The 23,449-nt window shown below is 33.5% G+C and overlaps 5 protein-coding genes across 5 annotated transcripts; 3 read left to right on the top strand and 2 right to left on the bottom strand.

Moving 5' to 3' along the window:
• Positions 1–591: 591 nt before the first annotated feature.
• LOC125822608 (probable methyltransferase TCM_000336) lies at positions 592–2,817 on the bottom strand. The gene is made up of 4 exons (XM_049502023.1): positions 2,653–2,817; positions 2,053–2,469; positions 1,481–1,753; positions 592–1,020 (listed from the first exon to the last, which is right to left on the bottom strand). Exons 1-4 carry the CDS (start codon positions 2,725–2,727, stop codon positions 688–690), a joined length of 1,098 nt encoding a protein of 365 aa, XP_049357980.1. The 5' UTR covers positions 2,728–2,817; the 3' UTR covers positions 592–687.
• A 3,937-nt stretch (positions 2,818–6,754) lies between these two features.
• On the top strand, positions 6,755–8,285 carry LOC125821941 (heavy metal-associated isoprenylated plant protein 43-like). Its single transcript, XM_049501294.1, has 2 exons — positions 6,755–6,858; positions 7,954–8,285. Exons 1-2 carry the CDS (start codon positions 6,774–6,776, stop codon positions 8,283–8,285), a joined length of 417 nt encoding a protein of 138 aa, XP_049357251.1. The 5' UTR covers positions 6,755–6,773.
• Positions 8,286–8,541: 256 nt separating this feature from the next.
• On the bottom strand, positions 8,542–11,440 carry LOC125822083 (abscisic acid 8'-hydroxylase 3-like). The gene is made up of 9 exons (XM_049501449.1): positions 11,199–11,440; positions 10,538–10,862; positions 10,160–10,309; positions 9,765–10,016; positions 9,412–9,498; positions 9,195–9,273; positions 8,956–9,062; positions 8,762–8,880; positions 8,542–8,682 (listed from the first exon to the last, which is right to left on the bottom strand). The coding sequence occupies exons 1-9, from the start codon at positions 11,435–11,437 to the stop codon at positions 8,580–8,582; spliced, it is 1,461 nt and encodes a 486-aa protein (XP_049357406.1). The 5' UTR covers positions 11,438–11,440; the 3' UTR covers positions 8,542–8,579.
• Positions 11,441–13,037: 1,597 nt separating this feature from the next.
• Positions 13,038–17,350, top strand: LOC125822485 (proteasome subunit beta type-1). The gene is made up of 7 exons (XM_049501885.1): positions 13,038–13,186; positions 13,276–13,383; positions 14,446–14,527; positions 16,011–16,140; positions 16,228–16,370; positions 16,489–16,575; positions 17,167–17,350. Exons 1-7 carry the CDS (start codon positions 13,140–13,142, stop codon positions 17,239–17,241), a joined length of 672 nt encoding a protein of 223 aa, XP_049357842.1. The 5' UTR covers positions 13,038–13,139; the 3' UTR covers positions 17,242–17,350.
• A 3,851-nt stretch (positions 17,351–21,201) lies between these two features.
• LOC125822484 (AAA-ATPase At5g17760-like) lies at positions 21,202–22,752 on the top strand. The gene is made up of 2 exons (XM_049501884.1): positions 21,202–22,197; positions 22,303–22,752. Exons 1-2 carry the CDS (start codon positions 21,202–21,204, stop codon positions 22,750–22,752), a joined length of 1,446 nt encoding a protein of 481 aa, XP_049357841.1.
• Positions 22,753–23,449: the final 697 nt, after the last annotated feature.

Here is a 23,449-nt window from a genome sequence, read left to right as displayed (position 1 = left end):
ATGATACTACTTGTCCTTCCATTAAAACACTACTACCAAGATTTCACTTCATTTTCGATGGGCAATTTTGGTACTGGAAATTGCAAAATTCCATAGATAGCTTGCCCACGCGCTACGGAATTGGCCTCATGATAGATGTGGTGTATGGTAATGGGAGGATGATCCGTTGTCGCGACTGTGGATAATAGAGCAGCTAATTAATACCAATGAATTTCGATTCTAAGTACAATTAACAACGGATAGAGATTCGTAGTGAAAGCCAATTTCAATTCCTTATATGTGATATAACTAGCGACTATGTGAACTACGTACCCTAATAACTTGGCCTTGTAACTAATAGGACTGTGTGTATCAAATGCCTACTACTATCATAAATGATTAATATTGTGATCACAAAACCTTAAAAGATATAATTGGTTCATGGAGAAATTCACTATAAGTCCTCTAATATTGTTAATCTTAATTAGTATTTTTTAACACATTATATTAAACTTGGTAGTTTAAGATCTACAATAATTTTAGATTACCCAATCTTTTAAACATACACTACTAATAATAAAATACGGATCAACTTTCTTTGTGCACTTGATCGGAGGGTAAATCAATTAATTGCAGAGATATACTAGCTAGATGTACAAATTAAACAATTATCACAACGATTTAGCTAGATCATATACACATATTTTATTATGGTTTTCGAAGAACGAGAAGGAAAGTGATAGGCCTAATTTCCTCTTTGGCCATTTCTTCATCCACTAACCTACCATATTCCTTAAACAACCCTTCTATAATATTTTCTCCAAAATGGTGAGCCAACATTGATTCTTGTATTGATCTAACTGTCATAGCCACCATTGTCCCATAGCTAATGCCTTTTCCAATTGTTTTCTCTATTTCAAACATTTCAAGCCTCTCCACTTCAAAACACCCGTTTTCCCTTGCTACCTCTTCTATTTCTTCCTTGCAAGGTGCATAAAAGTGTACTTCGTAAGAATCAAGCTTTTCCTTTTCCACTTCTCCCTGCAACAATAATGAAAAATTAATACAATCTTCCTAAAAAGCTAGTATTGATGACTATGAAATTTGTTGCTAATCAGTTTCTAAAGAGGTCTTCTGTTGTTTAATAAGATTACTAGACTTTTTTCATTCTTTCACACCTCACGCCCATGACTTGAACATGAAATGGATTTTGCTATGATATCATATAAATTAGGGCATGAGCCTAATTCACACCTAAAAAAGATCAAAAAGAGGAGTATTGCTCAAAGCCTAATGTGGAACTTTTTCCATTCCTGAACTAACTTAAATTTTACTCGTCACACTATAAGTGCTCGATCGACATTAAAGTGAGCGACGCATAATGTGTATTACTATTTAATAAGATTAAGTATGTGCATTTAAATTTATTGGCATATCCGGTTAATTCTTCATTTATCAAAACTTTAATACTATAAATTAATTACTAATGAGTGAGGATTACCTTGCTAATTAAATTTGTTAACGCCTGATAGAGGATTTTCCAGAAGAAAGCATTTCCTCTGTCAACATGATTAAAACCTTGTCTTCCTAATAAAATCAGAACCATCTTTCCTCCACTAACCAGCTCATCCGACCGTGATTGGAGAAACAATGACAAGTCTTCCTTAAACTGATCAAAGTAAACTTTCGAAACCTCACAAGGACTATTTTCAGATATGTATATGCTATTTTTGTTCAAGGAATTCCCCTGTTCATCGTACAGTCCTCGTGGAACCTAATTAACACAAAAAATATGTAACTGAATAAGCATAAAGAAATAGTTATATATATATTCATTTAATTACAGTAATTGCTAACCTAGAATAATACTTAGTATGTTGAGTTACCTTGTAATAATTGTTTTGGTTTAAGTTACTTCGAATAGACATATTTGTTCGTGAAAGAATAAGAATGACCAATTTCTTTGCATAAAGTGATTATATATGATGAATGATCTTGTCCCCAAATAATATTTATTTTAGGAAAGTCATTTTCAATGTATAATATTGAAATTGAAGAGAGTAATATAATTACCTTAGAAAGCCAGTGCAAACTATAAGAGGAATAGATAAAGTGCAAGCAATGATCTGGAAAAAGTCTTCCATAAAATGAGCCTGGATAAGCAGCCACATATATATTTGAATTAGTTCCTTTATTTTCATGACCACTTCCATCTTTCTGCTTTAACCATTGATGAAATTCTGGCAAGGCCTGGAATATTGCGTTGAAGTCGTTAGTGGGAAGGTCGTTTAGAAACACTCGAAACTCCGGTGTTGATTGCTTCAGCTTATTGCTGCTGATTTTATCCAGGATGTCTTTAATGTTTGACAAAGTATTAGGTCCTGAGGAACAACCTAAGTCAGCTATGCCTATGCTTTTAGGCTTTGTTGCTAAATAAACTTCTTCCACTGTCTCTAGAGTTATATGCTTCACCATTTCAGATGCCTTCTTCTGCATTTCATGTGATAAGTCCATATGAAAATATTTAATTTACAATACTAGTAAGACGCGTGTCACGCCATAACAATTCATTTACAGTATATTGGACCAGAGTAAGTAATATATGACATTTTTATTTATTATTATGTGAATGTATTGTGTGGGATGAGTAAAGGAAAGAAAAAAGAGAGAGACCTGAAGTGAAGAATTCCTGGAATAGCTAGTTTCTCCAACTCCTCCTGTCATGTGGAAGACTTTCTCAACATCCATGGTGATGATGATTGATGAGTTTAATTTCTTCAAGCTTTGCACTCAATTGTGTGTTTGCCATCCCTTTTAAAGGAGAATAAAGGGGTTTTCACTTATTTTGGTGTCATCTCATTATCTCAAGTCTTATCAAAAGTAATTGTCAAAATTATTATCTTGAGTGGGAAAAAAAACTATTCCTATCTATCACTTTTTCCTGTATCATAAATTTCAAAAGCTTTTTTTTTTTTTGTGTTACTAAAATTTTTGTGTTAAATCAAATACTGTTATGTAAATTATCAAAATTTGAGACGGAGGGAGTACTTAAAATTAGTAATAATTTTTTCTTTCTTGGAAAACTTTTGAATGACATACCCATGAGCAACGAGATTACTAAGAGGGTATTCGTCTACTCTTAAGCTAAAATCAATCAAACATTACAATTTGACATTCAGCCAATAAATATGTTCTATTTGATCAAAATATCTACAGTATTATTTTATCCTGGCTATTTTTAATATGTCTATAAAAAACTGCTGACTCTCTCCCTATTCTATTCAACCATAGTCAATCTTTTTCATTATATTATATGAGTTGATATTTTCATTGTAAGGAATTGAAGAGACTAACACTTGATATTTTTTAATTACTTTTAATCAGTTGAAGCCAGATAAATTCTAAATACATTTCAACAATTAAAATTTTAGTATTATTCGATCGCATTGATAAGGCTTAAATTTTTAACAACAGAATTCAGCGAAAGCTCACCGAAACCCTTAAAATTGAAGTGCATTTCTTTTCCCATTAGACTATTTTATGTGTTGCGCTGTTGTTACATCACATTTTTTTACCATTATCAAAGAATGTGATGTAGTGAAGTGGATGAAATTACTCTTTCTTTTATCAGAGATCTCGAGTTCGAGTTTTGAATATGAAAAAAATTCCAGAAGTGTTTTTCCCTAAATAAACCTTATGCGGCGCAAATCCAAAATAGTCGAGATCCAATGCAGGTACCTGACAACAGATGAAAAAACAAAAAAAAAAATACTTCCTCTATTCCAATTTTTGTAACACATTTCGGATTTCAGAATTCAAATAATTTTATCTTTGACCGTAATTTTTTTATATATCTTTTAAATATTTTAAATTTTGAAAGTATCACTTTTTCCTTTATTACATCATATCCAAAACACTTGTCAGAAGGGGTTACAAATTCGAATTCCAAGTACTCTATGAAGGACCAATCAGGATTAAAGCCTTTTTTGTCGCACTTCACTTTTCATATGGATGAATTGAGGACCACGAATTACATCATTGGCGCTGGCCAAACGAATCGTCTGTTTTTTTCTTTAAATAATATAATAATGAAAATAGGCTAAGGGAAAGAGAAATGGAGAACGTAATTGGAAAATAAAATTTAAATAACTAACCAATTATGCTTTTAAGATTTTTTTTAGGTACTCAAATTATTTTGTGTTTCTTTGCGTGAAGTAACCAAATACAGATCATAATCGAACTGTCTACCACTTTGCCATATATACTCTCTTCCCCTCCCCCCTATCTTTAGGTTCCAGTTCCACTAAGTACTCTTTTGGCTCGTATTGCATGAACAAACTTAGTTTCAAGTTCAATCACTACTTTTGCTTTTTTGCCAGTTCACTACTCATCTAATGATGCGACAAAAGAAAAAGAAAAGTAATACTTTTCCGTTCATTTTTATTTGTTTACTTTAGACTTGGCATGTTTCTTTCTTTAGATAATAATGAGTAATATGAGTATTTCACTAAAATACTCATATTAATTCATATATGATATTACTCTTCGAAAAATAAAATTTTAATATTGTAGACAAGTAAACATCACTTGTTAAGAGGAAGGAACCTCACTTGTTAACCCCAAAAATGATGTATCGATAAACATGTCTTAATTAGTGCAAGATTAAGCAAGCAATCATTCATCATTGATGTGGCCCGACCCTTGCCTTATTTGCGCATATATATGTCCTTGTGTTTTGACTCCGAGCAAATTAAATGGGCAATAAAGCCTAGTGTTGTGGCTGTCAAGTGGGTTTCTCATCATGCTGCGCGCTTTATAGTGTTTTCTGTCCTGGACATTTGATTAGACACTCAACTCACCACAAACTCTTATTTTGCTTGTCAATGTATTTAGTGGAGGGGTAGTAAACTAAACAATGTTCTACCAAGTTCAGCAATCCCTGGGTGTCTACACGTGTCATTTGAGGGATTATAAATAACAAAAAAATTGCATCTTTGAATTGGGGTGGGGGTGATAGAGATTCTAATATTGCTTCTGGCCTTTTTGCTAGGCTCATTAATTAATTATCTTTGATAAAAAGATAATCGTAATTAGAGATGTCTTTTTTTTTTTTTGTTATCTACAAGCACGCACTTGATAATGCGGTGGCTATGATTAGTCCTAATTCAGGTGCAGAGTACTATGTCCTTTCTGTAGCAATTGATGTGAATGGAAGGACAAAATTAGTGAAGTTTGAGAAATTGTTATTTGAGTTGTGAGTTATGGACAAACCAATTAAGTAGTACCCCGTCCCTTCTTATATTTTTATTTGTTCAGTATTGACTTGACACCCTTTTAAAAAAGTAATAAATAAAATGATAATTTTATATAACCCTTTCATTATAATAAATCCAATAAATTATCTCTTGTTTTTCTTAATTGAACGTGTAAAAATGAATAGCTATTTTTTTCAAGTATATAAACAAATAAAGTGATGGCGTAGTGATTAGTAAAAGAATTTTTAGACCGCACAAAGAGGAAGGATGAAATTAAATAACCTAATACATAGAAGTGATCCACCAAAGAGCTACGAAAAGAGAGTGTTTCATTTTATTTATTTTTTAATCAGGCCTTGGAGGGAATGCCCGGCCCCCTTCCTTTTCAGGCTTTTGCTTATCCCCACATAATGCTTGAGCAATCATGTTGTTTGTTTCTTGCCATAGAATGCGCTTGAGCCGTCCGTGCCACCCATTCTACGTACTACTATTAAAACAACGAGTTGTGATTGGGGTGTGGACCAATTAGAATGAGGTTTATGAGGATGCAATGTGCATGGCTCTTTACAATCAAACTCAAACGCATGTGGGCGGCAAGTTAATATGATATCTACCACGCTAAGATTGTCCATTTTCAGAAATTCCACAAAGTGGATTTGGAAGGGTACGGTGTATATGCAGATCTTACCATTACTTTCACGAGGTAGAGAAGTTGTTTTTTCCGAAAGACCTCATCTATCACTTCACATAATTTATTATTTAAATCAGTCTATATATATTCGTAGCTACCCGGCCTGGGTTCACAGTTTCACAAGATGTTGGTATTATTCATACTATAGAGGAGACCTCTATCAGACTATCACTCAGTGTCTATACCAACAGTATCTCCTCAAATTGTGGCCCAAGTGAAGTACTCACTCACAATTCACAACGGATGAACTGACCTTGATGGTGAAATATGTAGGAGAAAATGTTTTGGGAGTATTAAAGTTGCACTATACTCGAATAGTTAGTAATTTGAACTCTATCTCGTATTACCGTGTGAATTTGAGGATTTTAATTTTTTGCCGTAAGCTTGGTCATCTTAATTCTTTAGTTTTTCTCACTTTTCATTTTCCTCCGCCCAAAAAATGTAACAAATAGTTTTGATTGTTGAGTTCAACATATGACGACACTTGACTAATTGGATTCGAGCTAGTGTTACATAGATGATATAACATTCGAGAAGAAATTAACATCTAGTCAATATATAAAGAGGGGGCGGGGGTGTAGAAAAAATCAAACGTTGAAAATAATTAAAATAATAGCATTGTTTTCTAAGACGGAAAATGACAATTGGAATTTGGAAGGAAGCATTTATTGGAGAACAAAATCAGGAGAGGCAGGTGAACAACCAAAAGCATTTATTGGAGAACATAAATGAGAAGACAATTGAGTTTTAGTGCTTTCTTTGAAGTTACATAAATCATTGTCGAGTTTTTTTTTTCTATTTAGAGATATATTCTGAAATAGATAAAAAGAAAATAGACCTTCTTGCTGATGGTGCAAAAGACTGTATTGAAGGTTGATGTTTCTTGTGATAAATGCAAGAGGAAGATCCTCAAAGCTGTTTCAGGTCTGCCAGGTACTACAACTTTCTTTGTTTTTTTTTTCCTTTCAAAAATTGGGGTAGGGAAAGGAGAAATAGGGAAAGTGCTACAATGTGGAAATCAAACCCTCATCAATAAGGTACGAGTTAAAATAGCCAACCAACCAGTTGAGCTACTGAGATTCCCTGCAACTTTGTTTTGTAATCAGGATTGCTATTCAAAAAATCTATACTAACTAATTAAAGTATGTTCTTCCATATGTCTATGTGTGTAGTATATGAATAGTTTGTTAGAGTGTGTAAAAGTCTCACATTGGTTGAAGACGGATGGTCTTTTTATATGGACTAGGACAATCCTCCACTCATGAGCCAGTTTTTGGGTTGAGTTAGACTCATGTGTCATATCTTTACATACCTCATAGGTATCATTGAGTATAATCTTCTTTGGTTCAGGAATAGAATTTGATATAACATCATTGTTGTCCAAAATTGTTACTAATTTACACTGCTGTTACCTAAGATATGGAAACTACTAAGCATAGCCGCTAAATCACATTTTAGTTAGGTATTTAGATATGCAATAACACTTTTTTAGCTCGAAAGAAAGTTATGATGATCTGTTTTGGTTTCTTATCTAGTTCATGGTATTCATTTTGAAACTTGATTAATTTGGATTCGTATTAGAAAGTTTTATTTTTGGGTAACACACTCACTACTAAAAACAAGTTCATTCTAGCTAGTGATTGAATCTAAAACTTATGATTAAAAAAAAGTACTAATTACACTACAACCTTGTGTGGTAACCGTGCCAATAGGCAAAGCCTAAGACGAGTGCCGGTCATTAGGGTAAATCTAATGACTTAGATGTCTACATCAGATCCAATACTCTTTCTGAGTTTCCTATTGATTTCATCTTACATGTCAGTGTTATTATTTTGGGGAATCCAACAAATTTTTATTTGATTAGAATTTTCAAACATTTTTATAGTATTCGTTACTACAAAATTAGGATTTAAAGCTATTTATGACAAGATTAATTTAAATTTAACCAATTCTCATCCTACTCCTCCTTGGTTATAAATTGAAAACGTGTAATTCATGAAACTGAAACTCTAAAATTTGATATTGAAGGTGTGGAAAAAATAGAAATTGATGGAGCAAAGGGGACTTTAAGCGTAACGGGGAACGCTGACCCATACGAGGTCATTGTAAGATCAAGGAAAGCTGGGAAATTTGCGGAGGTGATCAGTATTGGGCCTCCACCAGCTCCTCCAAAACCAGATGGACCGAAAAAACCCGAACAAAAAGGGCCCAAACCCGAACCCGACCCCCAGACCATGGCCCATATGTTTGGGCCTCCCCCTCCGTTAGTGCCCTCAGTCTGTCCTTGCTGTCAGAGATCACCACATGTCGTTCACGTGACACGTAGGGAAGAACCCACCCCACAATGCTCGATTTTGTAAGTGCGCAATTTCGATAAGGACCAATCAAGTTCGAATACTGATAGGGGCGGATCCATAGTATCAGTTAAAAATTCATGATTACTTTTTGCATTTATTCAAATTTTCCAATTCATTGTAGCTGTCATGCAGGACGAATACTTTTTATTTTCCCTTTCATATTCATACTTTAGAATTATCAACTAGGAAAAGTTGGATTACATCATCCATTCCTATCAATTACTATGACCCATTGTTCCACAATAAAATTTGTAACTTGTTATCTATCTTCTTAACGGGCCCATTTGGAGAAGTTTGCTATTCATCCTGCAAGGCTGTCAAAGTTATTGGACACCCACTTCTTAATCTGGGAATATGGGCTTTTCTTTCCAAGCTGCGATCTGGATCGTCAACTGTCCATCTATATAATAATCGTGATAGTAAATGTAAGTTAATTATCAAAGGAAAATTTGATAAATTACAATTAAGGATTTACTTACTTGTATCCAGTTGTTAATCTGTGCAAAAACACCAACATGGTCACTTTTGCCATGTTAATTCCCAAGCAAGTACGGGGTCCTGATCCAAAAGGAATGTAGCTATATGGTTTTTGAATTTCCTGAATATGAGAAAAATATGCATGGTTAAATAGTAATGTTCATAACATTTCCAAGCAATAGAACTTAATTAGTACATCGAATCTTGAAGGATTGAACTGCATAGGGTCTTTGTATAATGTTGGATCGTAGTGTATGCACGTTGCATCTATGTTCACATGCCATCCTTTCTTTATTTCAAAACCTGTCACGAGCATACAGAAAAAAATAGTTGTCAGATGATTCTTATTCCTGTGGAATTACAACCAACTAACAGAGGAATTGCAGTGTCACAAACTTTTCCACATATGGAGTAATGTGCGAAGAATAAACTTGCCTTCAATACTACAGTCATTAAGTGCAACCCGAGGGAACCATAGCAAGACATTCGACATCCTCAACGTCTCTTTCACAACCTAAATATAGAGGAAATAGAGTTACATCTTATCTGATTCTGGTGCAGATATAATATGGTGAAAAACACCGAATAATTTTGCTGTAGTAAGAGTTAAATAAATCAAGAAGAACGACTATAAGATGTAGTTTCTACAAACCTTTGACGCATAGGACATGATATTGAGATCATCCATAGTTAGTAAGGCTCCATTAGGCTTGCTTCTGAGTATTGAAAGCTGTTCTTCCTGTATTAAACTATTTGTCATACACCTGACTACATGTTTGTGTTTTATATGAATAAAATTTCTTGAGATATCAGTTTCCATACTCACACATGTAAGCCAAAGTTGGGTGAAAAAAATGTGCATAATGTCACCAGTTACATGTTATAGGCTAATAGAAAAATTATGCTTTTGAAATGCCACAAGTAGGATATATATTTAATCATTTTGTCAGCATAAAAGTGCATAATGTAACAGAATGTCTTTGTGATATATATATGGATACTCACTCTGAGCCTGTTCTGGGCTCCTCTGTGCTCATCCAAAAACTTGACACTCCACATCATTGCAGCAGCAGTTGTTGTCTGCCCTGCAATTATCAGCGTTAACAAATTATCCATGATCTCTTCATCATCAAGCTTTTGATTAGCTGGACATGAATCCTTCTCCAACATGGACTGCAGGAAGTCTTCATAATATTCCTTCCCATTGCGCCGAGCTGTTATCATTCCCTTAAAGGTCTCCATTACCCTCCCACGTGCCTGTACGGAATCTGAGGATGAGCATAATCTAATAGTAGTACAGATTAATTTCTCTTATATTAAGCGAAAAATCTTAGTTATCTAATGATCTGTTTACTCAAGTCAAATTTTGTTCACATGTCGCAAGTCATCAAGAACCCTACCTTGATGCCTTTAAAATATCTGGTGCCCGGAATCATGACTGGAAAGGACAGCATGGCATCAGAAATAGCAGTGCAGTCTTTTTCAATTTGTTCTAGCAGAGAAGAATCTTTGATGCTCATCAGCATATCGCACATTGCATCGAATGTTATCTGCAGCAAAATTTCACGTGGTCAGCATACGTACACTCACTGCAGCAGCACACAGCGGTACTATTTCTTTTGATACATCTTTTTTGTATCAAAAGGCCCAGGCCAATGCACTAAATCTTGTTCAAAACAAATCAAAAAAGATCAGGAAGGGACTAAATTTGTTCCAAGCCATAATGACCCTTGTGTTAGTACTAAAACTAGTGGAGTAATAGATTATAGACAAGTTACCTTCATGTTGAAGTCAAGCACAGTGAAACTCTTCCCTTCCTTTTGTACTTTCTTCAATCTTTCATATAGCATTTTATCAAATCTCTGGACAAACTTAGACAGTGAATTCATAGAGAAAGGATCAGATAGGAGGCGCCTAATCCTTTTGTGACTTTCTTCAGGAACACATAACAAACTTTTCTTTCCCACAGCATCTGCCATCGATTTCACGTAGCCCTTGTTGAATAGAGCAAAATCATTAGTAAAAATTGCTTTCGCACCCTCAACACTTGGAACAAACACATGTATCTTCCCGAAAATTCTGGTTTTGAACCATTTTCCATGCCTGTGTGTTAAACAACAATCAATCTACCAGAATTTGCTATATACACTATAGCTGATATGCTGGAGGAACAAATGAGGAGGGATTTTTATCATAAAATAGGAACTTATTATGCTGATTTATAAACATTTGGGAAAATATTGAATAGAAAGTCCATAGAATAGAATGCCTATGGACTTTCTCTGTTTTTTGTCATAGGAACAGTTGACCTAGTGTCTGTCATCTCAATATAAAATTAAAGCTAGTATATATATAGTAATCTCAATATAGAAAAAGCAAATTGCTGGATTTGATATTGCATTAAAACTTCATGGATTTAAAACAAAAAGAGTTTCTTACCATTCGCGTCGAAGTCTAACAAATTCATAACAACCTTTGACACTGTTGGTTGCTGATAGAAGTGCAAAGGTTTCGCCCACGAAAGGTATTCCCAAACTCCCAGGTATGCAGTTTTTTGCATTTTTAGCTCCCTTTGACAAGTAAAGTGCAGTAATACTTATGACAAGTATTGAAACCAGAAGAATATCATAGTATTTGCTTAGTAGGAGAAGAATGTCTTCCATTGACATGGTAAGCATATTCTGATTCGATTTTAATGTCAACTTGAAAGGATAAACTATCACTAATATATAGTAATGCACTCACTTTATAAGGCATAATTAAAAATGCATTAGGTAGAGATTAGAAAATTCAAATGTAAGTATAGGACAATATGCCATAAGCCTGGATCTTTTGTCTTCACTTGCTTTGCACAATGGATACGGATCTATCTTTTAAGATACTACTTAAAATAAAAGAACAGGCTGACAAATATATGTAAGTTGCTTTCAATTACTTTTCTTTGTGCTGATTGAGACTTTTGATATACTCCATCCATTTCAAAATAAGTGTCATCTCAGAAATTCATGATAAAAATTAGAATATATTTTCAAATATATCCTTATACTCTAATCTTCATAATAGTTTTTAATTGTCAAAAGACGTTTATTAAATCAGGATAGTTTAGTAAACTACACATTGTATTTATCGGTTTTTTTTTTAGTGAATGTGGGAGTACCTAGGTAAGATGCTAAATGTGATCTCCTTGCCGGCATGGTCTATTATTATTAGTGACCACATAAAAGATGATATTGACAGCTAATCATGAAAATTTGTGAACAATAATCAAACATATACGAGGTAGTAAGTGCAATCTTCAAAAAAGAAAAATCATAACATAAGCAAACTTCTTGGCCTTGGATGCTTTTTATTGCTTGAAATGGATAAACTGATAGTGGTCATTTGGCCATGTTTTAATATAAAAAAAAATAATTAAAAATAGATTTTATTTTCACACTGAAAAATGATACTATTTAAAAAGAAACTCAACTTCAATTTATTTTTTTTAAAAATATCATGGTCAATCGCCTCCTATATGTATCTAAGAGTGATTTGGTATGTTAATATGATTGAGACATTTTATTCAAAGAACTTAGATGAAATATAGGAAAAGTGATTTGGTAGGTACAGATTAGTTGATAAAATTGGACATCTCCATTCTCCAATTGATATCCCTTGGCATGCTCGAAAGGAGGGGCAGATTCTTGGCATGTGACAAATGAGATCGTGCACTTATTTCGGCTGTGGTCTAATGGACGTATGCTTATCCAGTTATCGGAATACTCTCTTTTCTTTTGTCAAAACTAGAGTTACCCCATTTTTTTAGAACTTCCCAACTTCTAACTTGTAATATTATTTTTTAGAATTTTGTACAATAGCCGAGGGTTTTTGAAAATAGTCTTTCTATAGTAGTAAGACATAAGGCTTGAGGTCTGCGTACACTACCTTTTCTAAGTCTACTTTGTGAGATTTCAGTGGATGTGTTATAGTTATTGATATAATATTAGACTTTGAAAAGCTTATTTGAGGAGTATTTAAATTGAAATGATGATTTTTTCTGATAAGACTTTAATTTTTCTTTTTCAAGTGAAATATGGCACACACGCACACACACAAAAAAAATATCTTTCTATATTAGTTAGTAGTTTTTTTAAAGTTTTGTAAAATAAGTTGGGCAGGGACCAATAAACCCATTTTTAAGTGGACCGCGAAGACTGCATAGACAAAAATATTGGGCCTAATGAGGAAGCAGTCGGGGGCCTTTTAATACTAAGCCCATCTACCGCTCAGAGTCAGATGACTTGCTGAAGACGAATCATCAGTCCTTCCCTCTTTCTTCAAATTGAATCTTCTTCTGCAACCCTAGATCGATATCCCTTTCTCTCTACCCATCAAATCACCATGACGAAGCAGCAAGCTAACTGGTCTCCTTATGACAACAATGGCGGGTAATGTTTCATAAATATTTACTTTTTTTTGCTTTCTTTCTTTCATTTTCAATGTCGGTGCTTATGTCCCTCCCGTTTCGACTTTGCAGAACCTGCGTGGCAGTAGCTGGAGCAGATTACTGTGTAATTGCAGCAGATACTCGCATGTCCACTGGCTACAACATTCTTACTCGCGATTACTCCAAGATCATTAAACTGTATGTTCCTTTTATTTGTTTCAAATAACTTGTTTTCTGTGCCATTTAGCTGGTTAATACTATGAAGTACGCTAATAACATCTTATACATAGATCTATATATTTGATGGATAAAGCTCTATGCATTGCAATCACTTTTTCGGTACAAAGTTAAAATTTCCCTTCTATACTGCACAAAGTAAAATTTATCCCATGCATAATGATTCGTAAGAGTAGTGTACTATGCAATTGGAGTGGCAGGGGTGGGAAAATTATTCAAACCGCCACTAGCCTTGCGGGATTTCTTGGTTATAAAAGAATATTGTTATCCAATTATTGTTTTCATATCAAGTGGATGAACTGACCTATTAGTACTTAATTTTAAAGACGCAGACTAACATAGAACCATCACAATTCAAGCATAATTATTGACTCAACATATTAAAAAGAGAAGAAGAGAACTAAATCTCATTGAGCTGCCGCCAGGAAATCAATGAAGAGAGAGGCTAGGCCAAGGGGTGGGAGTGGAGAGCAGGTTTGGAGGAGGAAAAAGAGGGAGCAGTCAAAGATCAGAATGCAAACCTAGGGTTTCATTTCTCTGTTTGGATGAATCACGAATGGAACTACTTTCAGTGCTGTTTTTGTTGTTTGCTTGACGAGGCACAGTCAGTAATTAAAAAGAAAATTTAGCCAAGAGGCAATATCAAGTTCCTCACGGCTCGTAATTGCATAAAATGTGTTTAACCTTTACTAAATAGACTCTGTATTTGCTAACTATAACTTTCCCATGCATATAGAAATTCTATTTGTGAAGCGGTTTTAAAACCAACTTGCCTTTAACTGCCTCTGCCTGGGAGGATGAGAGCATAGCAAGGTTTGCACTTCCAGGATTAACAATGAACCCACATATTATTATCTCCTTTAGTCCTCGTATACATTGTAGCATGAGAGAATGAATGAGATGGGTATGCATACCTGTAATCTTCACCTTCCGTCATGATACTAATTGGTTTCTCTTCTTTTATCTTTACCCAAACCTTTTCCTAATATATCAGTTTTGCATGTTAACTGTCTGATTATGTAGAGCGGATAAATGTGTGATGGCATCGTCAGGATTTCAGGCTGACGTGAGAGCTTTGCAAAAGGTTTTGGCATCAAGACATCTGGTAAAAATGCTAAAAGTTTTTGTTAATCCTTTATCTCTTCAGACAGTTTGGTATGGAGCATGTAGGATGTTTTTGTATCTTCGTTCAGTGTGCTTCACCTGTTTGTGCAATATGAACCTATTAGCTCGTTGAGAACCAAAATTTTGATTGTTAGCTTGCATTATGTGCGTGACTTTATGGAGAAAACTGAGTGTGCATTATGTGATAGAGAGACAGAACAGTGACCATGATCTGATCTATGAGCTTTAAAATTATTTAGCCAGAGGATATGATTATGGGCAGGATTGGGGTGGGGATGGGGGTTTCTAGGTGTTATAATTAATACATAAACTAGGTTCGTTTTCTTTTCTTCCAATTGAAGGGGTGCCTTGGAGTAACTGGTAAAGTTGCTGCAATGTGACCAGGAGTCACGCGTTCAAGCCTTGGAAATGGCCTCCGGCAGAAATGCAAGGTAAGGCTGCCTACAATAGGCCCTCGTGGTCGGGCTCTTCGCCAGACCCTACGCATAACGGGAGCAGCTTCAGTGCACTGGGTCCCCCGACTTCCCTTTTTTTCTTTTCTTCCAATTATGCATGACATGATCAGAACCTAGTTTTTGGTACATGCCTTGTGCGTGTCCCTTAATGATGAGTATAAATAGTCTAAAAAGTCACATAAATATTAGTTAAAAATATGTTTGAGTTGTAAAATAAAATTAAAGAAAAACAATTCAAGCCCCTGAAAATAGTTAAAGTCAGTGATATTTAAACTAAACTCAATATCAAGGAAGAAATTGTACCTCAAAAGGGTACACAAATGCTTACTGAGTCATTCACATATTGTTGAATTTTACTACGACGTATGAATGTCGCTTCTCCTCTTCACCCTCGAGAAAGCATGATCGCTCGTTTTGTATCACTTAGTCGCGTTAATCAACACAGATACACTGTCAATAACACTTGAAATCTTAGGTTCTTTTTTCAATAATCGAGAAATCTGTTGTTCTTTTGGCTTCAAAACTCAGTGGAAATGGTCTCACCCATCTATACTATATTCTAGGGCTCAATAGATGTTGGCAATTTAAAGCGGGCAGGGAAAAGTGTAAAACATGTATCATAAGCTCATTTTCACTTAAATGTACATCATATTTATTTGAAATAGTTCTTGCAATAAAAACTACAAATAGAGGAACTTCTCCTGACATTCTTGGGATATGGCATTAACTATTAAGGTACAACTGTTGCTTCCAAATCTAATTTCCATTCTTCTTGTTCCGTTGTATTTTCATTTCTTAAGAAACTAAATATTGATTTTCACCTTACATGTTATCTACTTCTGAAATAGTATGTTTATAGTATCCCTAATGGGACTAAAATATAGGATGATATCTGAAATGGTAATCTGTAATTCTTTTATCATGGATCATGTGCTGTCTAGAGTTTAGCATTTACATTCTTCTGAGATATTGGATAAGGATCTTTTAATGTTTATTATTTTGCAATAGATCTACCAGCACCAGCACAATAAGCAAATGAGCTGTCCAGCTATGGGCCAGCTTCTTTCGAACACACTATACTACAAACGTTTCTTCCCCTACTATTCGTTCAATGTTCTAGGTGGCCTTGACAATGAAGGTAATGGGTTAGCTATTGTCTAAAGTTATTTATTTGTAGTCTTTTCTGGTAAAGAAGCTTAAACAATTTAATCCATAAAATTTGTAGGGAAGGGGTGTGTCTTCACCTATGATGCTGTGGGATCATATGAGAGGGTTGGCTACAGCTCTCAAGGTTCTGGTTCAACTCTGATCATGCCTTTCTTGGACAACCAACTGAAGTCTCCTAGCCCTCTGTTGCTGCCTGCTGTGGTTTGCTCCATATTTTATCTGTTCAAATTTTCTCATATAGTCGAAGCATTTGAAATTGACCTAAAAATGAGGAGAAAAATATAGCCATTTGCTAACGGAGTTCCCATGACCTCTGCAGGATGCTGTTACTCCACTTTCTGAATCAGAAGCCATTGATTTAGTTAAGACATGCTTTGCTTCAGCAACAGAAAGGGATATATACACCGTAAGTCATTTGTATGATATCTTTTAGGCGATCTGTTTTAGAATTCAAACTCTTTGGCTTCTTGGACTTCGGTTTATCAAGCGCCAGAAAATTTCCAATTTCCTTCCCCTTTTTCTCTTATGATATACTTTTGCACGGACTCTTCCAAATCCCTGCCGCACCCGTGTCGACATGACATGGGTGCGGGATCCACAACAGATTTGATCAACTTACCTTGGGAACTTTGATCTCATTCTATGATCGAGAAGTATAGATTGATTGATATTTGTTTTTGATTTTTGGGTTTGTCACTTGTATGCCTTTATTTTACAGAGGTAAGAATAAAATGTTGGTGTTTATAAACAATGAAAATTTTACGAGGTTTAGTTCAGCAATTTCAACTAATCTGAATATATACTTTATATGTCGTAATATACATTTATTGGTTGTATCCACCACCTGTATCTGCACTTGGATCCATAATTCTGAATCCTAAAATTTATGTGATGAAGAATTGGACCTTTAGATCCACACCCGAGTCTGGGCATCATAGAGAAATAAATTCTTTCACTATCAGCCTGTATTTCTGAATGTTTTGCTTTCTTATTGCAGGGTGACAAACTGGAGATAGTTGTATTAAATGCTGATGGCATTCGTAGAGAAGAAATGGAACTGAGGAAAGACTGATTTCTTGTGTTTCTTATCAGATTATGAATGAATGTAATGAGATTAATTTACATTATGATAAGATTGGGAGTTAAACTAATTTGGTTTGAAAAAGGAGGTGTAAGTGGCTTTAGAGGGGTTATTGGGATTCATTGTCAGCTCCAGACTGTGGAGTGTCCTTGAGAATCTCTCTGTAGGGCTTTCTTCCAATGTGGATTTTATGTACTATTTGTTAAGCTTTGATCAAAAAGGAAACCTTTTGGTTCAAATTGGTGCGTTTAGTGGACAGCTTTCGAATCAAAACTGTGCTTATGTTCCTTTCTTTAAATTATGTAATGTTCTGAATGAAACCAGTAGCTTCTGACATTTGGCCAATGTCTCTTTCAAAATGATGATATCTCTGCAAGTGTATTGAAACGAGTAGAAGGACACAATCGAGTAAATCACATGCTTTAGGGGCTGATTGGTTGGGACAATCTTTCTCTTCTGTCCACTTGTCTTGGCTGGAAGAAAAAGTTGTACTTGATACTACTTTTTTCTTTTAAATGGAGTAAATTATTAATGTCCTTTCTTCAGATTAAACTAAAGTTATTGCCTCAGCAGCACTGAGAAAACTATAGTTTGGCCTTACATAATACTATTTCAGTATTTGCAAGTATCGGGTTAGCCACGTTAGGTGGAGTTTCCTTTAAGAACACATCTTATTTTATGCGTCATTTTTTCCTTTTTAAATCATTTATAAAAGATTGACACCTTCCTATAATGATTTTCAATCACACAAATATCTACTTTTCCATTTTCTCTCCCCTATTTCATCCACTTTAATATTAGTAATGCTGGCTAAGCGTAGACTTGTCATGCAACCACAAGGGAATATTTAAATATAACTTTTTAACTTTTATATAATTTATTTACTACTATTCTAACTTTAATACCTTTTTTTTCCAATTTGAGTCAAATATTATCCATAAAATGGAGGTTTTCTTGTAAAAGTAACCTTTCTACTGATGGCATAGTTTTGGCATATTGCATCTTGGTGATGTTGAAATTACACTTGTAGAAAAGATAGGTGACATGGAATTAGGCTTTGATTGCGACCTACATACATAATAAATCACAGTAATAGGCACTATGAAAGGCCAACGACTATCCTCATAAAAGCATTAAGCAGTGTAATTCTACACTTTGATGGAAAAAAATTGTAGTCGTATAACCTCATTTTTCCCGTCATACTATTGTATTGGCCCTAGATGCCATTATTTAAATCACCATTCGGATTTCTGTTTGTCGCCATTTGAACCACTTAAGGTTCCTTTTATACTCCCTCCGTCCCTATTTAGTTGTCCACTTTAGAAATGACACATATATTAAGGCAATAATGATTATCATAGTGAAGTTACAATTTTGCCCTTATTAATTATGATTTCAAAATAAATTTATTCAAGATAACTAATCAATGTTGAGGGAAATTTAAATTTTCAAAAAGTTTAAATGAGGGTATAATAGGAATTTTTTTTCTGTCCTCTCTTGATTTGTCAAAATGGACAAGTAAATAGGGACATCTAAAAGAGGAAATATGGACAAGTAAATAGGGACGGAGGGAGTAGAAACTTTAAGCTCATACATATCTATATGAGTTATAATAAAATGAAGTGAGGAGACATTTCTCATTGGGAAGCAACGCTACTTATCTCCTTTCCTTTCTTTTTTTTTAACTAAAAACTTATGAAAATATTTCTTTCCTCATTAATTATTGGGATTTAGTATATGATTGTATCTCTTTCTATTATTGCCACTTATTTTATTTCCTTAAAGGTATGTCTTCATTCTATCAATTACTATTTATGCTTTTCCATTTTTATTTTTTTTAATCTTTTCTCTATTTTCCGAAACTGCATACGACAAATAAATGAATTAACCACACATTTTCATCCCTTTATGATCACCGAACTTTTCAAGTTGTAAATGGAAACGAATAATTTACTTTCAGATTCACGCAAAAAAAACTTATAAAGAATCAAATTTACAAAGCTTATTTTTTCCCCTTAAAGAGTTGAAACTTTTATAAATTTGATATTTCCTTTTTGTTCTCAATGATTAATTGATTAATTCAATTAAGTGGATCTTCATTTTGATTCTCACCACGCTGCTCATAAAAGTTCCAATTTTCAGCTTTTATTACGTATGATCAATACTTACTTTAAGACATTCATTACAAACTATCACAACAATATAAACTTAGAGCTGTAGAAAAAAGATTCTCTTAAAAAAAAACTACCTATTACTTTCTTATCAATCCTGTTTTTCATTTTTTTTTTATGTCAGGTAATTAATTCTTTGAATTCCTTATTTTTATTTTCTTTTATTTTTGAAATATTTATATAATATTATATTGTTACTTGCGATATATGTTGGTGATTTTTTGCAAATTGAAAATAGGTGAATGAAATTATAAGTGGATGTAAATTTCCCCTATTTTGTTTGGTAAGTTATTAATGAGTTATTTTTGATGGATTGATACGATTTTTTTAAATGTATGTTACTATTTTCTTAGTTTCTTCTAATGTTCATAAACTTTCTTGAATTATTTTAGCAGGTACTATAGATTATTTGATGTTAATTGTTTTCTCTATATTTTTATAATAATATGTTTTCTCATTCCTCTATCTTATATTACTATAGTTGTTCGCGGTTAAAGCTAAATATAAATCAGTAATAATAAATGAATACGTTATTTTACAATAAGTTTTACCAATTAATATTACATGTTCTCAATTAAAGTAATAAGTATATAATAAAAATTAAGCTGTCGAGAGATGAATTGAAAGTTGAAAATTCAGTTGTTTTTTTAATTCTTTCTTTCTAACGAGTATGTTTTATTTTCTTCCCTTATTATTTTCGTAGTAATCATTGTCGAATACTTTTTAATGAATTATTTTTTTAAAAAAATAAAAATTTAAGTATAGCTCTTGAAAGTTGGAAATATACATCGATATATACTAATATATTAATAAACAAAGAAAAATTATATTTAAATTTTAAATACAAATCAAATTATCAATATAAAGATATAAACTTCTTTTTTAAAAGTTCATGATTCTTTTGAAGTAAATTATAGTTCCACTAATATAGATTATCATTTATTATATATATAATTCATAAATGAACCTTTTTCAATAGTTTGATCACATATTTGAGCATTTTTCTTAGTTTTAATATTCTAACTAATTCATCACTATTAAAATAAAAAACTTTTTCAATGGTGTATGCAATATACTTAATAGGACAAGTGTCGATCTAGTACACTATAAAGTACTTCAATTAAATATATTCAACGACACTAGGACAAGTGTTGGCCTGTCAGTCTATTACTCCCTCAGTCCCATTTGATCGGGCAACATTTGATCGGATACGGAGTTTAAGAAATAAATGAAGACTTTGAAATATTTATGAAATTGCCTTTTAAAAAGTAGACTCACTTTTCTCTATCCTCATAAATGTATTGGAGTATTATTTTAAGATTAAGTGGGACCAATAAAGGTAAAAGAGAAATTGTATCTTTAAATACTTACCATATAAGGAAATATGACATTCTTTGTGGAACTGACCAAAAAAGAAATGGTGCCACATAATAAAATGGGACGGAGGGAGTACCTTTTTTTTTTACCCTTTGAGTTTTGCTTATATTAAAGTTTTTCGTTTTTTTCATGTAAGTTTTACTGTCCTTTCCATTTACAACTTGACCTTTAGCATTATCTAAATTCTAATTTAAGTTGGTTTGGGAAACTAGTCTTTTGGCTTGTTTTTCAAAATTTATGATTTTTTTTTTTTTCTCAAAAGCCACACCAAGTTTGTAAAGGGATTTTGAATCCTTATTTTTGTAGGAATCGGAATTAAAAGAAAAAATTACAACTAGTATATTAATAGCAGCAGGGGTTGCAAAGTTATCTGCTTAATATTTTGTTTGTTGAAATAAAAGATATGATGAGTCTCTCAAGTCTGCCTTCAGCGGCTACAATGTTCCAGGCGTATGCCTCAGTATCTACTGCAATTACAATGTTTAAGACAATGATCCATCAACTCATCCCTCAGCAAGTTCAGTTGTATATCGAAACCAAAATCCGTAGCTATTTTCGCCCAAATTCATCAAATGTAACTCTGGTTATCGAAGAAAGAGATGGCATGGGCATCAACGATGTCTTCACTTGTGCTGAGATCTATTTGTCTGCACGATTCAGCCCCGAATTTCAACGTTTCAAAATTACCAAACGACCCAAAGACACAGGTGTCAATGTTAAATTTGGGAATTGTGGGAAAATTACTGATTCCTTTGAAGAGATTGAATTGGTTTGGAAGTTTGTTAATGAAGCTCAAAAGTCGATTTTGAGATTTCAAGCTGATAATGAAGGTGATTTTTCTGAGAAACGTTCTTTTGAGCTCAGCTTTAGCAAAGAACACAAGGACAGGATATTGAATTGTTACATCCCTTTTGTACTCAACACAGCCAAAACCATGCGCGATGAGAAAAAAATTATTCAATTGCATTCTCTATCTAGTAATTGTTACAGTTCTATAAATTGGGATTCGGTGAACCTTGAGCACCCTTCAACTTTTGAGACATTAGCTTTAGAACCCGCACTCAAAAAAACCATAATACAGGACCTTGATAGGTTTTTAAGGAGGAAGGAGTTTTACAGGAGAGTTGGAAAAGCTTGGAAAAGGGGATACTTATTGTATGGACCACCAGGGACTGGGAAATCAAGTTTGATTGCTGCAATTGCTAATTATTTGAAATTCGACATATATGATTTGGAATTCTCAAATATAAAGCGGGATGCTGACTTGAGAAGGCTCTTACTCAGCACCAAGAATAGATCAATACTTGTCATTGAAGATATTGACTGCAGTGTTACCATGCCTGAAAGAAGTGAAACTCGCACAAATTACAATGGACGTTCACGGGATCGGGATCAAGAGGTACGTGCCCCTTTTCACCATAAAATTTTTGAGCGAGCAAACTTGATATATATATATATATATATATATATTCAATCCATAATGTCTCACTTTTATTTTGTGCAGATTACACTTGGTGGCTTATTAAACTTCATAGACGGGCTATGGTCGAGTTGTGGTGATGAAAGGATTGTTATATTTACCACAAATAACAAAGAGAAGCTCGATCCAGCTCTATTGCGACCTGGACGAATGGACATGCATATTCACATGTCTTACTTAACCAGTGAAAGCTTTACAGTGTTGGCAAATAATTATCTGGAAATAAGCGATCCTCTTTACAACAATTTTAAAGAAGCACAAGAATTGATTGAAGGGGCACAAGTCAGTCCGGCAGAAGTTGCTGAGCAATTTATGAAGAGTGAAGATCCTCATGTTTGCCTTGAAAGTCTTGTCAAGTTTCTCAAGCGAAAAAGGATTACTAATATTGAGGAGCCCAATACTACTCATGATGACAAACAACTTCAATTAAAGAGGATCAAAGCTTTGACTATTCATAATTCACTTCACTCCTAAAGAAGAAAAGCTTTGTGCACTAATTTAACTTGTACTAGAGAGTTTTTAGTTACACAACTTTTTTCATTATTCTTCAAGAATTTTCATGTTGTTTGTTTTGAATTTTTAGCTTTATTAGATGTTCTTTTCTACACGAATATTACCACATGGTTTTATATGATGCATTAATCCTTCTTCAAAATATTTTGGGTTGATTGATATTTCAACTATCTCAATTTATGTGGCACAAATGAAATTTTGAGCATCAATCAAGTTATTTTTTACTAGATTTTTTTTATATGCCTTTTAAATATTTTAAGTTTTAAATTATTTAGTACGTTTTACATAGTTATCAAAAATATTAAAATTTAGAAATTTGAATCTCAGAGTAAGAAATAGTATTATTTATGAACTTCATATTATGTCACTGAAGTAATGTATGGACCTTTAATTGAGTGGCAAAAGCACCATTTTTGGTAGAAAAGTGCTCTCGATTAATTTTTTTGAATGAATAATAAAAAAAAAATCTGCAACAATGTTAGACTCTAATGAACACTTGTCGTTATATTGTTTTTTCAGTGCGTGTGTTAATATTTTTTTTATTTTAAAATAAGTTGATCTTTTTTTATTTTTTAATTAAAAGGTATTAAAGTTAAAAGGGTAAAAATGTTCAAAAAGGTAAAATGACATAGTGTGAAATATGTTATTTTACCATTCT

Source organism: Solanum verrucosum, unplaced genomic scaffold (assembly GCF_900185275.1).
Source record: "Solanum verrucosum unplaced genomic scaffold, falcon-dt-bn FXZP01000103.1, whole genome shotgun sequence".
Taxonomy (NCBI): Eukaryota; Viridiplantae; Streptophyta; class Magnoliopsida; order Solanales; family Solanaceae; genus Solanum; species Solanum verrucosum.
Note: the sequence above shows the minus strand (reverse complement) of the source record. Positions and strands in the feature narration are given on the sequence as shown.